The sequence below is a fragment of the Nilaparvata lugens genome, chromosome 4 (genome assembly GCF_014356525.2).
Source record: "Nilaparvata lugens isolate BPH chromosome 4, ASM1435652v1, whole genome shotgun sequence".
NCBI lineage: Eukaryota > Metazoa > Arthropoda > Insecta > Hemiptera > Delphacidae > Nilaparvata > Nilaparvata lugens.
In genome coordinates, this window is record NC_052507.1 from 17,864,064 (window position 1) to 17,889,687 (window position 25,624).

The following is a 25,624-nucleotide window of genomic DNA, read 5'->3' on the forward strand; positions in this document are numbered from 1 at the left end:
GCCTAGATGTGGACAAGGCATTACCATGCAGGGCCATCTTACGGGCCAACATGTGGACTAGACATTGAAGGTGACTGTAAGGAGTTAGATTCTGATTTTCATTGTTTTACATGTCAGCTATGGTCCATCTCTAGATGAGCTTCCTACATTAATACAGAAAACTGTACCTTTATACCGGGTATTCAAAAAGGACTTTACAACTTTGAAAATTCATATAAATCTTATTAAACAAAGTACAGAGCTGGTTTTGGTGTTGTTTTCAAGGAATACACTCCAAGTTTTTTTACCTTAAACTGAAGGTTTTCTATGTGACTTCCGTTGGTTATCCTGTAGACATCCCATCGATAGCCGATTTGTTCCCAGACTCGCAGTAGCATTTTAGGTGTAACTTGCTCAACAGCAGCGCAAATCCTTGCTCTAAGTTCAGGTAGAGTGGCTGGCAAAGGAGGTGCATACACCATATCTTTTATGAAACCCCACAAGGAATAATCCAGCGGTGTTAGTCTGGGGAACGAGGGGGCACATTAAGGCCAATCCACTGATTTGGAAAGCGGTCATTAAGAAAATCCCGGACGTCAGTCAGATAGTGTGGTGGTGCGCTATCTTGCATGAAGAAAACATTTCGTTCTCGGTCATCCTCATCGATCTGTGGTATCAAAAATTTTTGCAGCATATCAAGGTATACTATGCCGTTTTTCAAACCAAAACAAACAGCTAGCACGCTCAGGTCCAGTGAAGGCAGCCAGCATCTTTGACGTAACTGCTGTTAGCGCTTGTGCTGCGCGACCTGGTATTAGCGGACTATGCGAGTCAAAACTAGAAACATTTTCCTTTAAAACAAAACCAAAACCAGCTCTGTTCCTTGCTTGATAAGATTTATATAAATTCAAAGTTGTAAAGTCCTTTTTGAATCACCCGTATAAAAGAAAACTTTTACTACCGGTACTACACTCTTTACTTCTCTATACCGTTTTACAGAACTAGTACTTCAACAGTTAAATTACTCAAGTTAAAATATCATAAGGCCCAGAACTGCTTGAACATATGGAATTTATACACACATTCATATCATGAAAATTAAAAAACAAAAACAAAAACAGGCAAATGAGGGTCTTGGAAAATAATAATTTTGTGCTTTTGAGCACGCATAGTGCTTTTTAAATAATGTCACAGTAATTATAATTACAAAAATGTAACAGGCAAAATTCAAGTGGTTATAATGTATTTCATACATACATTTCACATGTCTTAGGATACTGGTGCATTTACTTTCAAAATAAAAACGTATTAAAAGAAATTCAAATGGTTGGTAAATAATCATAATCTCTAAATAAAAATATGCCGTGCTTTAATTTATTGCTGTACGGATTTGACTAAACTAGGCAGAAGCTTTTCTGTAGAAATCCTTGTATTTAGGACTACCTTACCTGTATGGATTGATTAGATACCGTATATAGATTTTTCAGAGAAATCAAGTTGGGATTGTGCAATTTCAAATTTATGATAAGACTCTTGATTAAACTACTATTAAGCTGCGTTTACACCAAAGTTATTAACAAAATGTTAATAGCTTAATCCTTATAGATTCTATTAGATTGAATATAACTTATCATACACAATCATGATGAACATAATATGTTTTGGTCAAGTTCCGTTCTATCTAATAGAATCTATAAGGATTAAGTTATTAACATTTTGTCAATAACTTTGGTGTAAACCCAGCTTCAGTATTATAATAAAAACTCTTTGAAAGTTGATTTTACAAGCATTACCATACCTTATATAAAATAAACTTACTTATTTATTCCGATAATAATATTATCTCTATTAAAAACATTTGGTCTACTTTTCAGGGTTCAAAGAAATCTAACTGGAGAGAAGCTCATAAGGAACTAACCGAGCAAATTCGATCTGCAAGAGATGGATACTCGGTGAGATAATTATTCTTGGAAACTTTATATCATAGCGAACTGTATGTATTCAAATTTATCAGAGCGGCGTGGAGTGGAGGCAGTGGAGCAGCAAAAATAGGAAGTAGAAGGCAGAAAGAAGCGGAGACATCTAAGCTACCTACTTCTCTGATATAATATACCTTCGTTGTTCCACTATTTTTTGAGTTAAGTAAAAGAACGGAGCTATTATTCTCTCAGATTTGCCCACAACACTTACTTTCTTGTCAAGTGTAAAATAAAGACACCTATCTACCTATTTTGACACTCGCAAGATTGTAAAGGGCCTCCATATTACTAGAGCAAAATAGTTATGACGTGTGACGCGTGGCGGAGTGTGATAGTCTAGCAAAATCAATAAACAATCTTTTCATGCAAATTATGCTATATATGAGTACACATTATTTGCCGAAAATTCAATAATAAACAGTTATCTTTTTTTTCAAACAATAGACCTACATTATTCAATCAAACTGATAAATCAATGTAATAATAAAATACATCTATTTAAACAACATTCTAATAAATCAATTTGATAATAAAATAAATTTATTCAATCAATCTTCATCTTTAATCTTTGTGATAATTCAGGGTCAGGCAAGTGGAGGGGCAGGCTCTGGTCCTTCGCGCCAACCAACCGGCGCAAGCGCAAAACAAGCCGACCTGCAGGCCTGCAAGCATTGCTCACGGACTTTCACTGCGGACCGCATACAAGTGCACGAGCGCATTTGTGCCAGAACAAGCAAACGAAAAACAAAGCAGTTCAACTCGTTCAAACAACGCATCAGTGGAACGGGCGCCGAGAATTTTCTGCATAAGGGCAAGCCGTCAGCTCCACCCAAGGTACGATTAACAACAGGTTCGGAACCCCTCTTTAAACATAGATTCGTTCATCTTTTGAAGGCCTCTGAAATTTTAAGTTATAGTAGGAAATTAATCATCCCATCCATTACTCACGTACCGTAGGTACACGCGTCTACTGCTCATGTAGACAGAACCAGAAAAGACTTATACTGAAATGAGTGTGGTCATTATCAAACTTCATTTGCAAAATAGTATTTATGAGGTTGCATAAAAATAGCTACATCTTTGTTTTTCTTCTATGTAGAATCATACTGAAAAGATAGCATAAGAAGATATTCGACAGTATAGTTTATGTTCTAAATTTCAAGCAGATTTTTTCTTAACTCAAGCCGATTACTTTCGACCATTATTAATGTGTTGTTGGAGAGAGTGTATGAACGGCACATTATGAAAGAATACCAGCGTCACATACCACATAGCTTCACCAAAAATAACTACTACGGCTATCGGCTTGGATTATTAACAATGAAATTTGAAACATAAACGCCCTATACCATGGATATCTTCTTATGCTATTTTTTCTCTGTGGTAGTCTATAAGAAGTTGTATGAACTGAGTTACCTGTACATGTTAGTTTTGCTTCTACGTTTATATGATAGTATGGAGAATCTAAATCCCTACATAAATTAATCAAAGGGTATGTTTCCATTAACATTAGGTACCACATATTCCGTTACACATAATTAACTTACAGTATTTTAATAATTTAGTTTATCATTGTAATGTACTGTAGCCTTATGATTTTGCGTTTGATCTTATTTTGTTGTAATAATTATAAAATTACTAGTAATCTCTTCATACTGTTTTACATAAACATAACTAGTTTCGAACATTCATCACATGCTATTTCTAAGTTTTGAAAATCAAACACCTTTTTGACACACCTGAAGTGCTCGAAACTAGTCGTGTTTATGTAAAACAGTATAAAAAGGGTACGGTACTAGTAGTTTCTATAATAATTGAACAAATCAAGTAGCCCTAATAAACTACTTTATTTTGATTTATTTGAGCAGAAATTGGAAAGCGGTAATTGGCGAAAACAGCATCAGGACCTAATCAGCAGTTTGAAGTACGCGCGCGGAGGGAAGCAGAAGGGTGCCACCCCACCCGCTCCGCCGCCCCTGGACACGTCGGACTACGTGCAATGCCCGCACTGTGGACGCCGCTTCAACGAGACCGCAGCCGCCCGCCATATTCCCGCCTGCGCCACCATGATTCACAACAAACCCAAACCAAACACTCCTAAGAAATGACTAAATAAAACAGAATGATAACATGTTGGTCTTGTATTTCTACATGTAATTTGATAGACAATCCACTGTACAATTCTAAAAGAATTCGCAAACATTACTAAACCACACTCACAGCTTACGTGAAAAATATTGAAGTATTTTGGAATGTTCAAAATGATCAAGTAGCCTACCCTTGTATCATAACACAACTCTTCAAGAGTCATTCTCAAGTGTAAATAAAATAGATGAATTCAAACTAGTTGTGTTATGAAATAAAATAAAGGGTACTTGATCAATTCTATTATGTTTTAATAATCAAGCAAGAGTCCTAAAAGGAAAGTCCGTAACTATTTTGGAATATTGTATGCCACATTATCAGTAGACAGTTGCAAGCTATCTAAATGTAGAAAAAATGTAAAAATAAAGAGTAAAATTTCTATAATTTAATATGAATGAAGTTTGGAAGATAGGTACATCATTCTAAACTACACCAAGGATGAAATATATAAAATATGAGAGATTTAAACAAAAAGGGAATACAAATATGAATATCAATTATTGCATTCTTAGTAGGACACAAGAGTTATGGATTAGGCCCACCGCAAAGTAGACCCACGCTAATCCACGAAAAGCAACCCACGACATGGGATGTTTTGTAAACCATTGCTAAGCTTCTCCAGACATCTGTGTAATACATGCAATGAATAATCCACTTGTCAACTGATTGATTATGAATAATTCTATAGTAATGGTTTACAAAACATCCCACGGCGTGGATTAGCGTGGGTCTACTTTGCGGCGGGCCTTACACTGGCTTATAATTATACTGCATTCATTTCTGCGACGGTGGAATTATTCTAATCAAATAATATTGTATTAACATTTGATTTATTTTATTCATTAATTGAGGCGTATTCATTGCATCGTATCACAAACGTAAGTTTAGAAGTGAAGTTTCCTATCATTAAATTCAAACATGCTAAGTAAACAAACGCGAAAATCATATTTCAAAAATTTTATTCTCATAAAAATTTACAATGATCGTTTCAAGTCACTAAAAATTATACAAACTTGGCTATCAATGTTATTGATTCAACTATATATCGTGAGTATAATTATTGCTACAATAAAGCAGTAAATTGTGATGCTTGAGAAATTATTTAATAATGGAAATGGAAAAATAATATCAAAAACTAATATTATAATGCAGGAAACAAAATACACAAATATTTACATTCTTCAATGGTAATAAAAAGGAACAATACATCAACATAAATTTTGGGATTGTAAAAATAAAATAAATAAATAAATATGAAATGAAAAGATAGACATCCACAACAACTAAAGTAAACATAAAGAGGTGAAATATTATTCAACACTGTATGTGAAGCTTTAAAATTTGATTTTTTAAAAATAAATTCCTAGAATATTTGAATTTTGTAAACCAATTTAACTAAACTTTGACATAGACTGGCAAACGTTATTTGAATATATAAATCATTGGAGTAATCCGCTACAGAATTGATGCATTTTCAACTAATATATTATTTACAATAATTTCTTGGGGTCATCAATAATTTGAAGGCTTTTTCAACCAATACAATAATTGAAATTCCTATTTCGATGAACAACACACGAATAGTCAGTATTACAGTAACTATATAAATAATGGTTATATAGTTACTGTAGTCAATATATGAAATGAAAATTGGGGAAAATTACGTGGAGAAAAAATAGTTGAATCATCCAAACATAATTGAATAAATTACACACGATTCATAAAATATCAACAGACAATCAACTATATTAATGCATTAACAATAAATCGTCAAAAATAAACTATTATGCTAAAGTAAAGAGAAAAATATTTACTCTGTTAATAGTGAATAGAATACAGTCATAATGTGTGATTAAAGGCACTCAATTTCATAAAGCATAAGTACAATTCATAGTAATATTGATCACTTTTATACAAGTTTCATAAAAAGACAAAAATTTTAATATCAATTTAAGGATCGATTCAAGTGAATTACTCAACAACTGGGCTACTGGATTAACAACGTAACCTTAACAAACAACTCTCAATGATATTAAACTAACGTAGTTACAATACTCTTCAAGATGAAAAACATCAAAATTACAGTAGACTTAAAAACGGAATAATAAACCTAGTTAGACAAGACAGTGAGATAACTATGCGAACATATACTCTTTTCAACAGTACACTCATAGCTTTAAAAATTGCATAGATACAGTATTAGGCTACGCATAATAAAGAAACATTCATTGAAATGTAATACCACAAAACTAATAGAATAATTTCAAACTTATAAATATTTTCATACTATCAACTTTTCTTGTTTCGAAAACTAAAACTCACACAAATAAAAATAAAATGAATGAAAAATAAATACAAATGAATAAATGAATTGAAGCACAGCCTTCCATCGATACGTTCTAAAACATGAACAACTACACATTTAATTACTAAACTGTAGAATTTTTTCGAAAAATATTTTTCACTTCATCGAAAATAAACATGAATGTGGAGATTTCACATTCACAATTCTCTTTTTCGTAAAAAATAAATTGACTTAGTTGATTCGTTACATTATTATTTATAGTTAGTAAGTTAGAACTCTCTTATAATATAATTATAATTATATTTATATAATTATATTTTTAATTGGAAAATATTGTCATCCACAGTATAAATTTTGAAATATTCCACGAATAGAGACAATCTACAACTTCATGGTATATAAATCAATGATAAAATATTATGAAGGCATCCATTGAAGGGAAACATTATTGACTTTACAAACAAAATAATTCAAAATTCACAAACTTTGAATCATTATAAGGCAACAATCCAAACATTAGGAATTTGTTCTCAATAACTAATCAAGAGTTATGTGACAGGTTAATTCAGGCTAAGGTTTAACAAACCTTAAAAAGAGAAAACTCATTACCGAATCTAATTTCTGGTGTACAAGGATATTGCGAAGAAGTGTTATAATAGCACAATACTGAAAACTCGGAGAAAAAAAATAGTTGAATGCTGATTTTCTCTTCAATTATGTTTGAATTTCTTCTTATTGCTCACATTTTTCGAAGGAAAGTTTCAATTATATTTAGGAGATATTTTAGCTACAGCAATAATAATTTCAATGTATTGTTTGCATCGTACAGTACATTAGAATACTGTAGTTAGCACTCCTTCAAATACATTTGTTCCAAATTAATTTATAAATTTACAAAATCCGACTAAAAGTACATTTTTCGTCTAGAATATAATTATTTGTTCTGCAGTTATCCACTGACATTGCTAAATATTTTCAGAAATTACAAATTGCAAGATAATTTGAGAGTCCAACTCTACAACAAAGTTGATATAGCCTAACATTGTCCTTATTAGTAATAATTCCTAACGGGTTCCACTAACAAATCGAAATTGATAAAATTACATGAGAGAAGATCAACCACACATTATGAATGAAGTTTACGGCTACAACTATCACATGACATTAACAATTATCACGAAATTGATTCAACTGGATATCGAAATTGAATCAACAACTTTGATATCAACAATCAATCAGGAAATTGATTATCTTAATATCAGCCATAAAATTGATTCAACTAGATGACAACCATCACAAAAATGGTAAAATTATCTTAATTATTACAAACAAACAATCACTAGACTGTACCTACATAAACAATCAATCACAAAACTATTTTGACATTGATTTTATCTTCACGATTGATTCAAATCTCTTAGCATACCCTCATTGGGAATGAGCATTATGGAATGTACTCCAGTAGCACACCGTTATAGTGAGGTCCACGTTATAATGACAGTGGAGAAAGATAAGAGAACAGAGTTACCGATTCTCTGTTTTGCCACTGCCTTCTACAGTGGCATACCGGTATATCTGATGTAATATCAACTGTTTATTTTTGTTTAAAATAATCTTTTATATTTTATTTGTCACGGAAATATATTTTTGAATGATTTAGTAATAGCCTACATTTACATTATTGAGAATAAATATTGTGTTAGCCAAATTAATTATATTTCTAAATTGTCGAGGAACAATCTGAAAACATTGCGGAGCTATCTGCTGTGTCGAATAATAGACAAGGATAGCAGCACTAATGTTAATCAAATACTGCCATTATAATAACGTGTACCTCACTAATACTTCTCTCTCCAGAAATACTTCGAAGAGAAACCATACGATGATGAATTGCAGTAACAAACAGTAGTTGAGCTAATGGAATGTAGTATTCCAGTTGTAGTTGTCCAAGTGTCAGGAGTCGAAGCTGTTGGAGTTGCAAGAAGAGGTTTTGCGTCTGAGCGGCAGATCAAAGTGCCAGGTGACGTCATCATCGATGGTCGGCGTCTTCTGGAGAGGCGGCTTGGCGCGTATGCCGTAGGTGGTCGGCCTCTCCTCCGGACGATGAGACAGCATCAACGACAGTAACTGGTACTGTCAACACGACACAATACATCAATCTTCTGAACTCACATCAACACACGACTGGGTCGTGTGTTGATGGGAAGGATATTATTTAATATCCTTTTCAGAGAATCGACAATAATTATTTGTTGAAACACCGCCGATTTATTAAGTTACATCACAATATTATATTGTTGTTATTCTCATTGCGTTCAATCTTTATTCTCATTGATTAATTTGTTATACTTTGTAAAATTATTTGAATAGCTAGCAATACCGTCATTTAATGTGAATTAGTGTATAAGCCAGTAAATATTGTAACATACAATAAAGAACTCTAATCTAATCAACGGTCGTGTGTAAATGTGAATATTATTATTTGTTGAAACATCGCCGATTTATGTGAATTAGTGTATAAGCCAGTATATATTTCAACATACATGAATAAAGAACTCTAATCAAATCAACGACAGTAACAGATACTGTCATTAGGAACCGATAAAAGGACAACTTGTGTCTTGCTTGTGAAAAGTCAAGAAACAAGACTTGTGTCTTGCTTGAACTCATATCAACAGCGTGACACAATTCTATTAAGCAAGACAAAAGTTGCTCTTCCAGCAACTATTTCAACCGTGAAGATTCTCTTTTGCTGAGATTGACGTTGTGAAGTCAGTAGAAATGATAGAAAATGATAGTTGAGTTTAGTTGAAAGTTGAAAATGATAGTTGATTGTTGATAGTTGAAAATGATAGTTGCCTTCTACAATAGTTGAGATTCTAGTCATCGCGGTGTATCTGATATAACATTAATTGTTGATACTTGTTAATAACGATAAATTATATCTCAAATAATATATTATATTCTCCAAGAAAGTATATCTTTTCATGATCTAATAATAACTTTTCGTAATTAAAATAGAATATATTTCAGAAGATGCATTTAGTTTCTCTGATTGGAAATTATGAGTATGCCAACTTTTTAAAATAACTGGAAAGCACTATAAACCTACTTCAACTCTCAGATTTCGCCAGCAGTTTGATGAATAAACGTTGATAGGAAAGGAGGGAGCATTAACACCATTAAAAAAAAAGCTTTTGGCCATGAATTCGTATAGCAGATCAATACAGCCATCTGAAGTAAGACTACTAGCTCAATTTTGAAATAATTGACCTATTCAATTTTTTCAGTTTTTCTCTATAATTTTCCACTGGCTGGTAGCATCTTTAATTATTTAGAGATTTGATCAACCAATAATTCAACAGTAGAATATGAAACTTATTTCTAAAAGTAATTTGATAGAATAATTATTCTCTACTGGAGAAAGAAAACTAATTCAAGACCGACGTTTGTTTAAAATGGTGTGCCTTAATTAAATTGAATAATTAAATGCTTGTTGATAATTTCTTACCTCTTGGTTGAAGTTAGTCTGAAAATGCGATGGAAATCTATTCTTCCTGAGATCCTGGAGCGTTTGTGCACGTTCCATTTCGGTTGAGAAGGGCACGAGAAGTTCGAAAAGAATTAGTCCCAACGAATAGATGTCCACCTTGTAGCTGTACGGTTTACCCTGAACCTGTCAAAACACAACACTTTTATAATATATGTTGAGAATACTCGAATAATAAGCAGAATTCTGTATTTTGAAATGGATCACAATTTATTAATACTATAATAGGGGTGACAATTTTGAGGGTGCCTCTTATAAATTGTTCGTATGAAACATATTCTAAAATAGAATATGTAATAGTGTGATATTGAGAGGGTAGTATTGTAGTTGTTTTTGTGTATCTTCTATTAGTTTTCAGGGTTTTGAACTCGAATGAACTTTGATTTCTACTGTTTGTTGAACCCTGCGTTTTTAGTGTGAGAATTGACTCTGTCTTGTTTGAATTTGCTAACTTGTTGCTTAGTTGTCGAAATTCAAGCCATTTTCGTGCATTTTTCAAATGGAGTTTCAATTTCATGTCGAAAAAGCCACTATATTTGGAAATTGTACGAGCATTGACCTTTTTGCAGCTTTGGCTTTTCCACTGGAAGTTAGGCTCAACGCTCGTGGATAGGGGAATAATTTTCAGTGAAAGGGCCACAGTTTGAATTGAGACGTAACTGGGAAAACATGTAACGGTGTGCGAGCCTCGGTCCTCTGAATGGGCCCATTTCCCATTCAGAGGGACAAATTGTTAAGTTTTCAGTTATCAGTCATTTTTATCTAGTTGAATAGGAAACCAAATTTTGTATAGTAGGAGTAGAATCAGGAAATTATTTGTGCGTGTGAGTTCAAGTATAGTGAGTTTTATTATTAAAGCGTATGTGAGTGTTTCTGAAGAGTCCAAGTTTGAATATTGTTAGAATGGTGAGTGCCGAACTTTTGTTGTTTTTCTTATTAAGTTCATAATTTAATTTCATAGAATGACCGAGGCCCAAATTTAAATGCAGCAAGTTAGCAGGTTCCCAAAATGTATATAGATTAAAAATTGAGTATGTCTTTTGACCGGAATCGATGGCTGAATAACTTTGTTCTGTTTGAAAATTTGACATGTTACCTGACTCTTATTAATTCGTTCTACCTATTTAGAGTTCAATAAACCTGAAGTTGAATTTTAAAAGTATTTTCATTGAAGTTCCTGGCTCGTAGTTACTATAGTTGCTAGAATAGCAATGATGATAATCTGTGCATTTGATTTGAATGAACGAATCCACTAAAAGCTCCCAACCAATCAAGGATTCAAATACCGGTGGATGAATTGATAGCAGTAAACTTTAGCAAATATTATAGAAGAAAAGAAAAAACTCCCTCCGTTTACATTGGTGGCCAGCGGTGGGATAGTCTGCAAGAATGACTATCGAACCACATGTATTCTTATATATTTCATATTTTGGAAGGTTAACTCAATAGAGACAAATATGTCACCGGTTGCAGAAATGATGTCAGGTGTGGTTAGGGTTAAAAATACCTCCACCGGTTACAAATAGAAACATTATAAGAGTATATTCAAATGACAATGAATTTATAATGGCGGTTAAGTATTGCTTGGTATATGAATTAATTGATTATATTGATTATACTTAATGCCATAGATTGAAAGTATGTTGTTATTTTCCAAATACATATTTTAATATTTTGTGAATTAATAATAAATATTACTGATCATCCAAATCTCAGTCTTTTTCTCACTTGATAGAGATACACATCATGTCATTGCCAAGTTATGTTCAATCTTATAGAATTTATAAAAAATGTGATGGCAAAAATCTGACATTAAAAACTCGATGTGTATGTGAAGCTAGACTAAGGAGCCCTACTAAAATATTTAATTGTTGAACCAGATAATAATTTACAAGTCACCCTGATGGTCATTGACCAAGGGTTGAATGCTTACATGAATTTGAATTTATAATTTGTATTGTGAGTTTCTTAATTAATAAATAGAAACTATTCTATTCTACTAATTTACAAAAACCAGATATTTTTCAAAATTGATAAAAACAATTACAGAAATAAGTGCTTACCTGTTCTGGGCTCATGTAGAGATGAGTGCCGACTCTGGCAGTGTGTTTTTCGCGTGAAGAAAGGCTAGTACTGGAGTTTTTCGGGCATTTGTCCTGAGGAACGAACTGCTCTGCGCTCTCAACCATAGCTGTCACAAGACCAAAGTCGCCCACTTTTATTTGACCGTCCAACGAGAAGAATATGTTCGACGGCTGGAAGTAAATCATATAAATGAAATGTAAACTCTGGAGGTATCCAATCCAATCAGTTTAAGCTACAGAGATTTATGATGTGACTTATTTTAAATCAAATAAATAAGAAAAAACTAATACTAAGCTGAAATAATTTTCTAAATTTGATTCATAGAACGAAGGTCAACGAAGAAGTCAAAGTTTGTAGGTAGATGGTAAAGTATTATGTCAATATTTTATAATGCAAGATTTATTAATGAAGCCTCATTTATCAACCGAAATCAGTCAGGCAAGAAATATAATATATTTATTTTATCTATTAAAGCAAACAATAAAATAGTCGGAAAAGGAAAAACAGGCTATTACTATATCAAGTATAGTTTGTTTAAGCCCATCCATATAATAATATCGGCAATCAGGAATCATAATATCGGATATTACCGGTTCTAAAAAAACAAACAAGAGACATTTACATAGTTTACACTTGAACCATGACTCAAGCAAAATTAAAAGAAGAATATAATAAGAAATAGGAATAAAATAGAATGAGAAAGAAGAATAGTAAAGAAAATTAGGAAAAGTGATTAAATTAAGAAAGAGAAGATTTTTTAGTAGGGATATTACCTTGAGATCCCTGTGTATTAAATATTCATTTAAAGAATAGTACAGAAAATTGAGAAAAGTGTGATTAAATTAAGAAAGATAACAATCTTTAGAGAGAATATTACCTTGAGATCCCTGTGTATTAAATATTAATTTAAAGAATCGTACAGGAAATAGAAAAAAGTTATGATTAAATTTAGAAAGATAACAATCTTCAGTAGGGATATTACCTTGAGATCCCTGTGTATTAGTCCTTTCAGATGAACATACTCAACAGCATGTACAATCTGCTCGAAAATGTTGATGGCAAGATTGACATCCCTGGGCCTGTTAATATCTCTCAACCACTCCCTTAAACTGTCCTTTCGACACAGCTGCATCTGGATGAATAGGAACATTCTGAGGTTGACTTGTCTGGAGTTATCAGTGGCAGTGGCGCTGTCTTCACTCTTCAACAGCAGGGAGTTCGGTCGTCTAGGTTTCGATCCCTGTTTGGATTTGTCGAAATCATAGCTGGAATAAGACTGTTCCGAATAGTCACTACTGGTTACGCTGATAGGAATCACACTGTCCCCCCCACTCTTGACCTGGTCGCCAGCGCTGTCTTTTGTGCAGCTAGGATTCGACGCTTCGAACACAATGTACGAATCGCTGATGTCAGCATTATTGTTTGATTTGCCCCAGTTGTTGAGCTTGCAATTCGAATACAGATTACTACTCATGTTCTTCGATAGGAGCTCAGCTGTTGAAGGTGGCTCGTCCGGCGTTAATGGATCGATGGTGATCACATCCTCGAAAGCGTTCTTACTGTAAACAGAAAAGCAAATTGAATGTAATGAAATTGATAAAAATTAAAGATTGATAATGATGTAACTAACAACTACTGTGACTAGGTTTTTATTTTTCTATAAACTGGTGTTCAAGGAAATTACAAGTCTTTATTCAATCCGGATATCTAACCACACTTATGATTTGTTTACAAAAAAGCGGCCATGCGTACTGAGTTCATAACAGAACGCTGTTTTGTAACAGGATATAGATATATATTGATATGTAAGTCAATATTCTCCTAAGATCGCTCTGGCCGCTAATTGCTCTCTGTGTGCACAAACCCAAATACACAGGAAATTTAACCACGTCAGGAGGAGACCCATAGTCACTGCACAAGAAGAACCCCTCGTGACACCATTCATACGATTGCTAAAATCATAATTAAACAATTTAATATTTTCACACACTTAACGCAGTTAACACACACACTTAGTATTTCAGAATTAAGATTCAGAACAGTTGTATCACAGTGACTCAAGGACTATTTTCTTAGGAAAAGTTAAATTGAAATTGTTATAAAGGCCCAGTTGCACAAAAGTCAGTTAAATTTTAATCGTGATTAAATCTGCGAGAACCAATCATAAAAGGCTTTTTGAAAAGAAGGCTTCTTTGATTGGTTCTAGTGGCATTGAATTACGGTTAATATTCAACGGACTTTTGTGCAACCGGGCTTCACACTTTTAAAAATCATTCAAATCTATGAGCATCTCTAAAATCTATTGAATTTATAATTCAATTACTAAGGCCTGGTTTCTTATTAAATCTAATGTAACATTTTGTACTAATTCGTTTCTAATGGCGAATATACATTATATTCTATTTAATATTAAACACTGAATAAATCAAATAATAAAGTTAGCATTGAAATGACATAAAATTATAAGTAGCCTATTATTAGTTTTTAGTATATGAATGGAATGTAGAAGGAACATCTCTACATGATTATGATCTTTGAAATGGAAGTTTTAAAACAAACATACAAAAACACTGTCTTCAATTAAGTGAACGTCTAGTAATAAAATAACTATCACAATTATTGAATGTTGCAAATCTATTATGAACAATTGTGAGAAAAAAAATATTTAAAAATGTCAAGGAGACACTATGACATCTACAGTAAACTTGACATTTTCACTGGAACTAAATTCCAAAAAAATGTAGGCTATGCAATTCTGGAAATTACCTTGAGGACTTTTCCTTCCAATACTTGTCTTGTGCTTCCTGCCATCCTGGTGGAGGACATTCCTGCCAGGCATTGAAGTATCGCACAATGTTCTTATGGTCAAGTTTGGCCAACGCCTTCACTTCGCGCATCACTCGCTCTCTGGCGTCTTCCCTGCAAAATCATTTAATTCAAATTTTAAATTCCCGAACAAGTTATCACATACTAGGTTCACTTCAATTCACTTGAGTAAATACAGGACCATGTGATTGACCGAATTTGACTTATAATGCATGATTTTGGACCGCCTTGACGGGCCGAGAAGAATGAAGTAGTGTAGTACGATGAAATCTGAGCATTGTGTCGAAAGTTATAAGTGTTTGAAATTTTGATCCTTGAGGTGTCCTTATGCGCGCCTCTCCACTAGGAAATACTCAAATCAAGTGCATCTGACAGGTGATTCTCAAAGAAAATAATCTCATGAACTTAAATCATTGTGCGAAATATCAATGTGAGGACAATGTAGTTGGTGATGATGGTTGAAGCTGAAAATCAGGTGTTTTTCACATTGTTGTCAAGAGCATTGTTGTCAGGAGTATCTGGAAATCTATATGAGATAGAGCGCTCTACCTAATCTCAGATTGTGGAGCACAAAAATACGCCCTGCCCAGAGGGTTTTTGAATAATACATCTAAATGTTAACAATCGGAAGATAATGTTGATTAAAAACTAAAATTCATCAGAATAGATTTTTCTTTAAATTTTACTCATTTTTGAAAAATCATAACTCAGTACTCAGATAGAGAGTTCCGAATGATCTCATTCTATTCAGAATTTTATAATATAAAAAATGCGACAACAAATTTTCTGTCCGATTTCTGGATTTGGCAGAAATAGCTGAAAACTGGAAAATGAACCGAAAATACGAAGTTTTTGGGCCACCCATCTAGCACAAGGAAATTTTGCATGAAGAAATTGGTTCTGGACTTCTCTCATGTATCCAAATAATATATTAAAAAATCAGAACAACAATATAAATTGCAAGCACCAATGTATATAGTGACTGGACTATATTAACTAGTGAAAGATTTTTTTGTCAAATACTATACAAAGCGAAGGAGGGATCTATTGCTATCTATTGTCTATTACTACTAATTATCTATTGCTATCAAGGAGGGGAATACTAGACTCTAGTAAAATATTTTACTTGACAGAAAACTTTTGACTCCAGTTGATATATTTACTAAAGTGAATATTTATATCGACTTGAATGTACCTGCTAGGCAACGGAATGCGTTTGACAGCATAGTGACAGTCGTCGATCTTGTTCTTGGCTTCGAAAACGACACCAAAACCACCCTTGCCAAGGCAGTGTACTGGGTCGAAGTCGGTCAAGTAACGCGAAGTGTAGTCGGCCGCCGCATTTGACGGCAACTGGCTGCCAGTAGAGTCGCCATCCTGCGAAATGTCCACTTCCAATATCTTCGTCTGGAACTCCTTCAAGTTCCGCACGCCGAATACAGAGTACAACACGATCGCTTTCAGTGTGTACACTATCTCCTGCAAAGCAATTCAATTACACCGGTTCAAAGTTTAGCAAACAATCATTTGAAATTGGAATGATAGTTTATGACACTAAAATAGTTTTACTAAGAATCTTAGGGAAAGGAAATCGATATTCACACTTTGAGAAATCATTCAATTCTATCAACTTCTCAAACATTTATCCAACATATTTGAAGTACTTTTACTACTCGGAGCATCACATTATCCCCTTGTCTAAGATCCCCTAGTTTGTTCTTAGTCTCAAGAAAAGTACGGACAATTAAACAACTGGACTTCAGAAATTGATTTCGATCGAATTTTATACAATGATCATCTTTAACCATTCACTTCATAACATCAGTGATGAATCATGGAATATATTTCCATCCTATATTTTTAGCCTATTAGTTAATTTATCATAGTAATTTCGAGTTTTAAATCGCACCACGTTGAAGCTATAACATAATACAAGTGTACGAAGAATACCAAGATCTGTGTTATTATATTATTAGGTTTGTCGATTTAAACGTTGAAGAATGATATATTCTACGAGCTCAGAATAGAGACTACTAATATAAATTTAATGATAAAATTATATGCTTCTATAGCTCTCAAGTTGTTCCTTCTTCCAACAGTCGATTTATATAATTACATCGTTAAGATTCTGGCAATTTTATTAAATATGATTGTTATTAAAGACTGATTTATGGTTCAGTAGTAGCAATTGATACTAATTCTGCTTACTATGATGTCAACCATTTTACAATATCAATTTAGCAATTGCATACTGAGAACAAACAATTGATATAGTAGATATAACACCTGGACACTATAAAAAATAAATTTCAGATGAAAGTTAAGGAAATACCTGTATTGCCCTAAGGAACGGCGCAATTGCTCTATGGTGGATCAGAAGATTCAAGAGAATCGCTGTCGAAATACTGATTACACACACTTCTCGCCTGTAAAAAACAACAATACTTAATTACAAACTAAATTGAGGCGGTAACTACAAGAAGGGCACATACAGCTATATGCCCTTATTGCGGAGAACGTTTTAAACGATTCGCCATTGCTTTCTCCATAAATATCCTGAAAGTTTCATAATGATATCTTGTGTTGTCATGTTGGTATGTGTGTTTTTGTAAATGAATATCAGCTTATTTCTGTAAAATTTTTGGCTTTCAACTGCCAGTTTGCTAACTACCTTATAAGACTATTATTTAGTGAATACGTTTTGTTATCTTATTTGAGTTTGTTATGGCACTTTATTATTGATAATTGAAATAGAACTCTTATATTTATCCTTGAAAATGTGGAAGAAATGAGTGATGAAGACAACTATGAAGACTGTGACAGCGAATGAATAAATGAAGACTATTGACACCAAAGATGGGACTGAAAAATTTGTAAGATTTTTTTTTTATTTTTGAAATTTAAAATAATTAGTTTTTATACAATAGATCTAATTCAATAAAGTTTATATTCTAACTTAAATAATAATTTAATAATTCATTCAATTTACACTTTCTTTGACTGAATTAGGTGTAAGAAGGGCACATAACATCTCTTTTTTATATTAGGTATATTACTTAATCCCTTATAACTTAATTACATATTTCATACTCAAATTCTGTACAGAAGTGATTAATCTTATTGGTTTTAGGAGTTAATTACCTTATCTCAATTTTATCAATTCATTATTTCTCCTTAATTTTTGAGAAACTTTTATAATTAATTACAGTAATAAACTATGCAATCGTTAGGCTCAATGTATTCCAAACTAGAGATGTACATTTGATATCGGTGTCCATTACCAAAAAAAAGTGTCTTGGTCTCTTTTCTGTTTAGGGCTACTTGTAATTGTAATAGAAATACAAATCTTAGTATCCTCATCTATGAGTCATCTATGACTAGAAAATGGCATGAATGTCCGAAACATGTGATAAAATAATTCAAAAAAGGGTTCTGAGATTTGTATTTCTATTCAAGTGTCTTGGTGTCTACTAAATTAAAATTTATGATACTCCTCAACCAGGGTTGTGTGGCAGAGAGGACCAGGAGTCCTAACTCCGCCCTAATAAAGGCATATAATCAATCAATCAACCAGATGTAGTTCATACAGGTAAATAAGCTACCTATATCTAAATTCTTTGTCAATAAATTTATGAATGAATCTACTTCATCATAGAAAAACATTGATTCGATTTCATGCTCAAGTAATTAAATTTAAAGAGAAGAGTTTACTATCTCTTGGTTTTAACGCAATAAATGACATTACACTTCAATCAAATCTATAATACAAGTAGTTCTGTGAACAGTAGACCTCACGCAGTATTCTCATCCACAAGTACCTAATTGAAACTATAGACCTTATGGAAATATAGCAATAGACTAGCTTCTCCACACATCTGTGTAATCACTTGTCAGCTGATTTATGATGAATAATTCTATAGTCTGATTTTTACTTTCCTTGCCCTATTACCATAGGTAAGGAAAGTATTGCTTTCCGAGAAAAATTAAGGTACCCCAATTTCTATACGTTTCAAGGTCCCTTGAGTCCAAAAAAGTGGTTTTTGGGTATTGGTGTGTGTGTGTGTGTGTGTGCGCGCATGCATGCGTGCGTGTGTGTGTGTGTGTGTGAGTGTGTGTGTGTGTGTGTGTGTGTTAAGCTGCGTACACATATTCGCGCTTCCAACCCGCACCGAGCACGCTCCTCCCTCATACCGCCCTCGTACCACCATCGAACCACAGTCGCTCCACCCACGCACCCATCATGAACGTTACGGAAGATGTTAGATCTTCTCGCGTTCCCCGGTCGAACCACTGTTGCTCGCCGGTCGATCATCAATCGCTCTGCTGGAGTGACGTTCGGTTGCGGAGCAGAGCGAAAGTCTGTACGCACCTTATGAGTGTATGTGCGTCTGTGTACACGATATCTCATCTCCCAATTAACGGAATGACTTGAAATTTGGAACTTAAAGTCCTTACACTATAAGGATCCAACACGAACCATTACGATCAAATGCAATTCAAGATGGCGGCTAAAATGGCAAAAATGTTGTCAAAAACAGGGTTTTTCGCGATTTTCTCGAAAACGGCTCCAACGATTTTGATCAAATTCATACCTAGAATAGTCATTGATAAGCTCTATCAACTGCCACTAGTCCCATATTTGTAAAAATTTCAGGAGCTCCGCAACATCTATGCAAAGTTTGATTTCATATTCCCAAATATCAGATACAATTTAAACAGAAAAATCAAGTGAAAAAGATTGAGCATGAAAATGTCTTCAATTAATGTCCAGTAACATTATCATCTAAAATTGAAAATAAGCTTGTAATTTGAGATAATGTGATTATTCAATTATTGCAAACTGTTAGCAACTGTTGATTCTGTTAAATCATTCACTATGAAGAGATAGCAGATCTCGTGTGTATCCAGTGCTATTGTCCTGTCACCAGCTGGCTCAGATCTTTGAATAGTAGACTTGAGATGAGCGGGAACACTAGCGTCAGGTGATCAATTTTCATAACGGCAAGGAAAGTTGTGAGTGCGCAACTCCTGATTTTTACTCTAATATTGGCGTATGAAGGAGGCTCCTTTTTCCTTTTATATTATCCTTGAAATGCAAAATTTCCAAAAACCTTGTATATACGTCGACGCGCAATTAAAAAAGGAACATACCTGTCAAATTTCATGAAAATCTATTACCGCGTTTCGCCGTAAATGCGCAACATATAAACATTTAAACATTAAGAGAAATGCCAAACCGTCGACTTGAATCTTAGACCTCACTTCGCTCGGTCAATAATTTAACTCTACAGAGTCATCTAACGGTTGGTTATCATCTATAATATAATATTATTATAAATCATTCTTTGCCCGTTGAATGGGAATGTGAAAAGCTCACCAATAGTAAGACAAAGAAACCATGATAACTTGAACAGAGGTATCGGCTTCTTCGAACTCCTTGTTGAATTCCTCTTCAGGGGTAGGTTGTGTGATGGTGATGTTTTGCTCATCTTCAGGATGACAAAGACCGGTCTGAATTTTCTTGGATGTTTCCGGTGTGTAAAGGTAAAATCCATTACCTGAAAATAATTTGTAATGAGTAAGGAAAATTGATTCATGCTCTATTATATTCCAATAATAATTCATGAAGGATGAATGATTTTATATGAAATAGTGGAATATTATAACAGCAATGAATAGAAAAAAGAACTTGTCGCATTATAAACAGGGATTTCCAACTTATTAGACTATCAATTCAAAATATTATCTAAACCTGTAGTCTATTCAGTCCTAAATAATCAAACAATATTATTCCCTTATCAATTGAGTTAACCTGGAATCTTCAAGCATCAAACATTGGAGGCGATTTATTACTATTATCAAGAAATAAGTTAACTTCAGTATTCACGACTTTTTTTATCCATCAAGGACTGAATTACCCCCAAGATTGAGAGATCGACTTTTCATCAACTTGCAGTACTTTAAAAAACCAATATAGGTCTTACGAACTTATAAAACGACCAAGTTAGTCATGCTTGATAGATCTATCACTTATTTGCAGTACTTGAACAATTATTAAGTAATAAACAATTCAAGTCTCATGATCAATCCCAAACAATATTATTCAATTCAGCCCTGTCGATCAGATAAAACAACACCGAAGCATCATATCATCGTTGCCCGGTTACACGTAAGTCTATTTTACATTTAACTGTGATAAACTGCTGATTAAAAACGTGCAATGCTTCTATGATTAGTTCTCGAGGCATTCAAATGGGGAACATTCAATTCCTGTTAATCACGAATAAGCTGTTTGGGAGGGACTCAGTCAAGTTCCCGTTGCTTTCAGAAAGTTGCTTTTCGAATGATATTTATTTATTTATTTCTCATAATACCAGCATATTGCCATTTAAAAGCTGAGAAAGGGTATCCTAACCTACCCTTCTACGTTTGAAACACAATAAAACAATAAATCTTGTTGATTATGTCGTGATGCCGATATTCGACGAGCTGAACGGATCACCTTCCCAATCGTTTCAGTTTCTCACGAATTAATCAAAACTGGCACGTGATGAACTGGGATCCTGCCAAATTTTGAATTTAGCTGAACGGATCAACTTCTCAATCGTTTCAGTTTCTCACGAATTTGTTAAAACTGGCACGTGATGAACAGGGATCCTGCCATTCAAATTTAATAGACATACGTGCAACCGGGACAATATTCAATAGTCAATAGTCAATATTATTGTGAGATCAATCAACTACTCACCATTGACATACTCTGAGCCGTAGAGCACCGAGTTGGCAGTGGTGGTGGCGAGGGCCTGTGATGATGACTCATCGGTGATCTGCAGCACATCCTTGTGGGTGTGGCCAGGTAGGAGGCGCCTCAGCTCCAGTGCACTGGCGATGGCTGGGATTGGCTGCCACGGAATGCGCGGGAATGCCTTGTCGGCGCCTATCAGGTGCTGCTTGTACTGGCTTGCCACTGACTGCAGCATCGTCTGCATTGTCACGCTTTCTTGGATGTATAACTGCAAAGTTCAATGCATTTGTCAAGATTAGGAAATGATTGTGTATGAAACATAGAATAGAATGGAATAGGAAAGATCAATCATTCTTGGATCACTCCGTTTACTGAGAGCAAATAATGTATTGGTCAATATGATTGCTTACCACATGGACATGTGGGGCAGTCACTCAAGTAAAACCGCTTGGGGTGGGGGGTCGGAGTCCCGGGGAAGGGTGGTCAAGCAAACCATTCAACTGGAGATTATAATATTGATATTTACTACACTAAAAAAAAAAACTGATTTCAACAAATTGTCACAACATATCGACAAAATTGTGGTCGTCGACGGCATTTACGCACAAAGGAAAACCCAGCTTTAGTCATATTTCAAAAAAAAGAATTTTTAGTTTCTTTTAGATATTTTTTATATTCAAGTTTTATTGCTCAAGTTATACAAAAATATGGTATTTTCAATTCCATTTATATTTGTTATATTACCGTACTTCTATATAATGATAGGATAACGAGTAACTATGGTAAAGTATTGACCTGTTTCTTGTGCATTCCAACGTAGAGAGCAGGCGAGTCGGGCACAGATCCCTCTCCACCGGCCGACTGCAGCAGAGGCGGCGTCTTGCCTCCAAACAGATCCACCCAGATCAGCTGGCCTTCGTCCAAGCGCCATGCGCTCACAACCGGCGACTCAAACTGAAACATACAGTTTTTATAAAGGTGCATGATAATAATTGTTATATATTGAAATGATATAGTAATTGGTGCATATTGCAACACACTTTTGTAGGGGTAAAATATTCCATAAAAAAACTTTTTTTATGAAAATTGCAGCGCAATTTTATAAGAATACAATATTCCGAGAGAAACAAAAACTAGTAGAATATCAGTTACATTGGGGGATAAAATCGGATATAATATACATTATAGTGATAATGAGTTATTACATGTACAGTGAATGTATTTTAGATAGGTGGAGTATAATTTAATTAATAAGTTATCGGAGTCTAATAAGAAAATGTGAAAAATACACATAACCCAGCTTCATTTAGACTATTGTTTGAATTAGAATTGGTACCATTTCGGGCTTGGTCCTGTGGAACTTTTCTGAAAAGGTTTGTAATTCTAAATGATTGAATAAATGAATAGTTAATAAGGAACTTAATTTATTCTAAAGAATAGCAACAGAAAGTGATAGCAACAAAAAGTTCCATTTGCTGATTCATTTTTAGTGCACTTATTGTCTTGGTTATTAGGCTATGTTTAGTATGATATTATGTTTTTCCAACAGCATGAATAATGCAATGAAATTATACATTATTTCTTATTTTTCCATATAAATAATTGTTTTAATTGCTTTTGCTAACAATAAAAAGGAAATCTTTGGGCCAAAGGTAGAAGTTGGGCCTACTTTATTCATTTGAACATAAAAAATATACATTATTAGAATTCTGTTAATCATAATTCCTTATTAATATTTCATAATCCCATATCAATGTATTAAGTCAATGAATATCGAATGAGATCGACTTTTTAATGTTTGAGCATTGCTTATAGATGACATTAATGCCTTCCCTTCAACTAATGCTCACAGAAAGTCAATCTCAATTTAGTATTATTATTTTTAATTTTTAATAAGTTTGTATTTTCGCTGCTTAATAAACTTGCTGAACAATTTTATTAAAAATCTAGAAAATGTCTAACCTTGTGTGTCCATAGAACCTTATTGGGCTGACTTTTGCTGAGTGCACAGATAAGGCCTTCTGGAACGATGACCTTCAGCATGATCTCAGACGAAGGGTCATTGACATAGTGACAGTCAGCGCTTGGATTCGGAGAAAACTTGACATCGTGTTGAGCAACGCTGAAGTTCCATCTGTCAAACAAAATAATATTGAATGAATAAAATTAATCTAACTGATACTAAGATAACAATTAACGTGAATTACAAGAAGCTTACAGTGAGATTAATTTAAAAATAGTATTAACAACAAAACATTAACTTATATAGTATCAATGCTTTCCGTTCAATCAATGCCGACAGTTTAAAGTGAATTTCACTCAAGTACTAAAATTAAGCATTTATTAAAACAGTAATATCTCACCAAGTAATAAATCACTTTTTTATAATTAAAAGTAATTCATTAGCATTTGAATAATTGCAATATCTCAGTAATCACCATAATAAATCACTATTTTGTTTAGATCCATTATAGAATTCTGAACATATCAAACTATAATTGGAAAAATATTTTATTTGTAGGAAAGGGCTGAGTGATATCTCTAGTGATATCAAATTTCAGAGAAGAATACATGATTGAATACATTTCAGTTTTAAAAGAATGAGTATTGTTTTTTCTTTAAACTTCCATTAGGGCTCATACATTGATATAGTTGCTCGTTCAACGAATAAAATTCTGAACTTCAAAGTTTAGAGATAAACGTCTAGATACTTACACTGACGAAAGTGTAAACATGCGTGTATGGTTCTAATCACTGGATAAATAACACGCTCAAAATAAGAAACAAATATGTTGAAAGTGGATTAGATTATTTGTTAAAGAAAAACAACAGTAGATGAGTAGAACTATTATTGAATTCTGGCAATATTTCCCGATAGTTGAATATTGTGTCAATAAGGAAACTAGAAGAAATCATTTTGAATTCAACTTCATTTTGGAGTCTAAAGACAAACTATCTCATTGGAACAAATTGATTATGATAAATTATTGATTTTGATAAGAATGTTCAAATAAGCACTAGCAGGATGGTGGACATGCATTTTCAATGCAAACATACACAACAGCAGACGGACATATGCAGAAAGACGGAGGAAAAATCCCTTATAAGATGTTCCAATGTTCCACATAGACGTTCGTCTCTTCATATGTCTGCATGCAGACGTTCTATTTTTTGTTCGTCCGTCTGCATAAGTCTTTCTTTTTCTGTGAGCGTTTGCCTTATGATGGGTTCTTGAAACTAGTAGTCAGTTATTGGAGCTGGAAATCTGTTAATAAAGCTGACCTGAAGCAGATATCCTTCGACGGGAGTATGAAAATAGAGGAGAGAGAGATACCAATGAATTGAAGAAAGAAAGGAGTTTGGATCATCGTGACCTAACATACCGAGTACCGACCAGCAACCGGCCAACGTTATCTTGGCAACGGTAACACAACCTGAAAGGAAAAATGTTTATTGATGTTTCAAAGGTGAAAGAGCAGGTAAGGATGATAGGTTTCTGATTTTAAATGGCAATATTCTGGTATTATTCGAAGTGTTTAAGGTATGTTCCTTAATAAACAATAAACAGACAAATCATACGCGTATCTGCTCCAAGATTAGTCACCGTTACTATTCAGTAATCACAGAAAACGGAACAAGTTCAACGAAAACGTTAGCTGCGCTCGCGAATTACGGTGCTGTGTTAGATGCAGATGGCGTTGTGAAAGGAGGAGGATGAAGTTAAGACAATAACTGGAAGGAGACAAGACAGAGTGAATTGTAACAGTTATTGCAAACTGTTAGCAACTGTTGTTTCTGTTAAATCATTCACTATGAAGAGATAGCAGATCTCGTGTGTATCCAGTGTTATTGTCCTGTCAGCAGCTGGCTCAGATCTTTGAATAGTAGACTTGAGATGAGCGAGAACACTAGTGTGAGCGTGATCAATTTTCATAATGGCAAGGAAACTTGTGTGAGTGCGCAACTCCAGATTTTTACTCTAATATTGGCGTATGAAGGAGGCTCCTTTT

General features: G+C 33.8%; 2 protein-coding genes across 2 annotated transcripts in view; one reads left to right on the top strand and one right to left on the bottom strand.

The window, feature by feature from the left end:
* Nucleotides 1-987: 987 nt before the first annotated feature.
* On the top strand, nt 988-4,089 carry LOC111051279 (zinc finger C2HC domain-containing protein 1B). Its single transcript, XM_022337753.2, has 4 exons — nt 988-1,305; nt 1,854-1,931; nt 2,541-2,792; nt 3,827-4,089. The coding sequence occupies exons 1-4, from the start codon at nt 1,303-1,305 to the stop codon at nt 4,064-4,066; spliced, it is 573 nt and encodes a 190-aa protein (XP_022193445.2). The 5' UTR covers nt 988-1,302; the 3' UTR covers nt 4,067-4,089.
* Nucleotides 4,090-5,455: 1,366 nt separating this feature from the next.
* The window catches only part of LOC111059996 (eukaryotic translation initiation factor 2-alpha kinase), a 31,404-nt gene continuing 11,235 nt past the window's right edge, over nt 5,456-25,624 (bottom strand). Inside the window, exons 9-15 of the mRNA XM_039426824.1 lie at nt 17,202-17,295; nt 16,065-16,348; nt 14,810-14,962; nt 13,026-13,602; nt 12,022-12,213; nt 9,920-10,084; nt 5,456-8,541 (exon numbers count right to left, since the gene is read on the bottom strand). Of these exons, the coding sequence (XP_039282758.1) occupies nt 8,362-8,541; nt 9,920-10,084; nt 12,022-12,213; nt 13,026-13,602; nt 14,810-14,962; nt 16,065-16,348; nt 17,202-17,295 (1,645 nt within the window). The 3' untranslated portion in view covers nt 5,456-8,361. The remainder of the gene's footprint in view (nt 8,542-9,919; nt 10,085-12,021; nt 12,214-13,025; nt 13,603-14,809; nt 14,963-16,064; nt 16,349-17,201; nt 17,296-25,624) is intronic.

Coding starts and splice junctions, on each gene's coding strand:
- LOC111051279 (XM_022337753.2), top strand. Junction 1,932..2,540: donor CTGCAAGAGATGGATACTCG/GTGAGATAATTA, acceptor GTGATAATTCAG/GGTCAGGCAAGTGGAGGGGC. Junction 2,793..3,826: donor AGCCGTCAGCTCCACCCAAG/GTACGATTAACA, acceptor TTATTTGAGCAG/AAATTGGAAAGCGGTAATTG.